Source organism: Vicia villosa, unplaced genomic scaffold (assembly GCF_029867415.1).
Source record: "Vicia villosa cultivar HV-30 ecotype Madison, WI unplaced genomic scaffold, Vvil1.0 ctg.000839F_1_1, whole genome shotgun sequence".
NCBI classification, from domain to species: Eukaryota; Viridiplantae; Streptophyta; class Magnoliopsida; order Fabales; family Fabaceae; genus Vicia; species Vicia villosa.
The window spans coordinates 734,818-738,119 of NW_026705372.1; the positions used below are offsets into that span (position 1 = coordinate 734,818).

The window sequence follows — 3,302 nt, forward strand, 5'->3', positions numbered from 1 at the left end:
TAAAAACCTGAAAATGTAGTATGATATGAGTGCATGGGTGCATGTGTGCATGTTTTATTATTTTCAAGACTTTTTAGCTTTGCCTCAAACCAACAACACAAGATAATGGAGAAAATAGTGAAGCATAACCAAGATAAGTTCAACCAAGATAATCACAACCAAGATAAGCAAACATAATCGATTAATTCTGCAACCAAGTTCTTGAAGTACAAAATATTCTGCTCCCGTGAGCCAACAATACAGAAATAAAATCAGGAATCCCATCCAACAGGTCTGGTGGTGATTCTACAACAAAATCAGCATTTAGGCCGGATCTCCCATGTCCAAATGACGAAGAGGGCTATCTCCAATGTTCTTATCACTCCAAGTCTTCATTTCTTCAAAGAGCTTCTTGGTCTCAACACGGGTGGGCCTCCTAATGATCTCTTGAATCAGCAGGTCTTTTCTGAAATGCATTGTTTCCATGTGGCGATTCTTCACCTCCCAATACCTAGCTTCCTCTTGAACTTGGGCATTACTCTGGTCTTTTTCTCTTATCTGGCCCTTCAGCTTTCGGATCTCTTCATAACACTTCTCTATGGTATTCTGGCGATCCAACAAGAGTTTGTCTGCTTTCTTGCGACGAGATTTCTCTGAATTGGCATTTTCAGTCTGAATCTGGAGTCTTTTAGTCAAATCTGCCAACTGAGCCTCGTAATGTTCTTTCAGCTTCTTCTCTCGAGTTTCAGTAAATTTAGGGTCTATAGTCACTCTTGGCCTTTTCTGAGAGGTACTTCCTCTAGCATACAATTCTTCAAGCTCTATTTTTCTCATCTTCAATTTATGAAGAGCAAAAAGCTTCTCTTGCCTATCAGTATTCATCTTAACTTGCATTGTTTCCATTTGTTCAGTCAATTTCCGATTCTGCTCAACAGTTTGATTATAACGAGGCATGGAGACAATGTTGGGTTGTTCACCAGCAGGGGGTACAAATGATCCTTAGGGGGGAAAGGCATCCCTTGGGTATTGGCCACAGTCTTGACCCACTCCGTATAGTCTCCATAAGTTGCATTGTCTCTCTGTCCAAAATGCTTCTTATCTCTCCAACAAATACTCTTCCAAGCCTGCACAGCTTCCGCTATTTGTCCAATGTTGGTGGCTGTATGATAGAAAATGTTCTCAGCAATCTCAGCTTGCTCAGGAGGATTGATAAAAGCATATCCATAAGCTCTCCTAGCCAAGATGGGATTATAATTGATCCCACCTCTGATTCCCATGAGAGGTACATTGTTGAACTTCCCACAACTCATAACAGCTTCCATATTATCTAAAGATCTATTATACCAGACAATGTCCTTGGCCCTAAGCCCCATAATCCTTTCAGCCCATTTAGATGTGTGCCTACTATCAACGAAAGCTCCACACTCAGGCAAATGTGATCTGAACCAACGGTATAACAACGGAGCACAACATCTGACCAAACCTCCCTTCTGACTATTCTTGTGATGAATGGAGTAATAAACATCCCCCAGAAGTGTAGGAACAGGATTCTGCAGAATGAATATGTGAATGGCATTCATATCCACAAAGTCAGGTACATTTGGAAACATCATGATACCATAGATAGTTAGAGCTAAGATAGCCCTAAAAGTATCCCATTCTTTTGCTTCAGCGGCATCACACCCTCTTTTAACCAGAAACTCCATGCGAAAACCATGACAACCTCCTTTCTTGGAGAGATTTGCATCGACAACGAACTTGCTCAAATAAAGAGCCTTAGAAATTTCAATAGAATCAGGGGCTTTCATGGTGCCATAGTATGGTACTTCTCCCTTCTTGATCGGAACACCGAGGAAAAGAGAATATTCCTCTAATGTGGGAACCAAAAGATAGTCGGGGAACGTGAAGCAGCGGAGGGAAGGATTATAGAACTGAAGCAAAGTATGAACTCCTGCTTGCTCATACTTGGTGAACGGCATCTTGAGGAGGCTCAGAATGTACCCATATTTTTCTCGGAAATTGGTTGACTCATCCGGCGTGATCTTTTTTGCCAAACACCCAAGAGAATCCAGATTCGGATTTGGGAACGTATAGGAAATGTTGCGACTACCAGTCTTCAATGGTAGAGCCATGTGTTGGTCGGAGACAAAGCCAAAAGTTCTTGAAAATAAATGAACATGCATGTCAAATGATATGGCGGGATGCATTCCATTGGGAGAATCCTAAAGTCTTTTCATTATTTCTTTTCTTTTTCTTCTCTTTTCTTTTCTTTTCTTTTTTTGCAAAAAGTGTACATTTTGTCACTGTTTGAAAATAGACTTTAGGATTCTCCACGAATGAAGTGAGGTGGATGCAATAACATGATGTGTCATGTGTGTGATGCAGTGAGAGACTGAATGTCCCTCGCAGCCCTGAATAACTGGGTAACACTGAATGTAGCAGGTTCAAAATTCCGGCTTCAGATTGCAAAATGGAAATTAGGGTATGATGAAGACTAGTATCCTGTCCCACCCCAAACTCACAGGTATGAATTCTAGACACGGACAGGTGGTCCCTAATGGTCACCAGGGTCTATAGTTCCCATGGGGTACAAAGTGTTTGAGGCAACAAGCGTGCCAGACACAGTGTTCCATGAAAGAACCTCGCCCAGTTGTGGTACCCCATGTCAATCTCAGCCATAGCAAGCGCTACGGGAGTCAACATGAGCATCCACGCTAATCCTATGTGTGGTGTCGTTTTCTTTTACCTCCCCGTTTCACTTGGGAGGACGGCACACTAAACCCTTCACGCGAAATTTGGAAGGAGAATGCGCCCGTGGTGGGATGAATTTTGTTTCAGTTCTTCCTACGATATCACACGAACTTTCTTATTTGTCCTACGAGTAGGAAAGGGGAAAAAAGATCTCAACTAAACCCTAGGAGTTTGCTAAGTGTGGGGATTTCACCTAGACTAGAAATTCTGGAGTCCGGGAAGTCGGTTATACATAGGGAAGTGTTTAAACACCCTACATATCTGTAGTACTCTACAGGAACCTTCTCTGTGTCATTTGTGTTTGTGTTTGCTGCTAATGATTGGGAAAGTTTCTCCTTTGTGTTAGGAGAAGGAATTGAATTATTTTTGAAAAGACAGACAGATAGACAGACTGACTATTTTTGGTATTTTATTAGCTCGCTGAGATTCCTTGTGAACCTCATGCCTACATATCCCTAGTGGAAGTCAGAGCTTAATGTAGTTCGGGGAACTAACTAGGGAAATTAATGGTTTTTGGTGCCTTGCTTGAAGCTCAAGGTTGAAGCTTGGATTAAATCTCTGTTTACAGTAAA

General features: G+C 41.8%; 1 protein-coding gene across 1 annotated transcript; it reads right to left on the reverse strand.

Moving 5' to 3' along the window:
- Positions 1-890: 890 nt before the first annotated feature.
- On the reverse strand, positions 891-2,111 carry LOC131631526 (uncharacterized). Its single transcript, XM_058902324.1, has one exon. The coding sequence runs from the start codon at positions 2,109-2,111 to the stop codon at positions 891-893; it is 1,221 nt and encodes a 406-aa protein (XP_058758307.1).
- Positions 2,112-3,302: the final 1,191 nt, after the last annotated feature.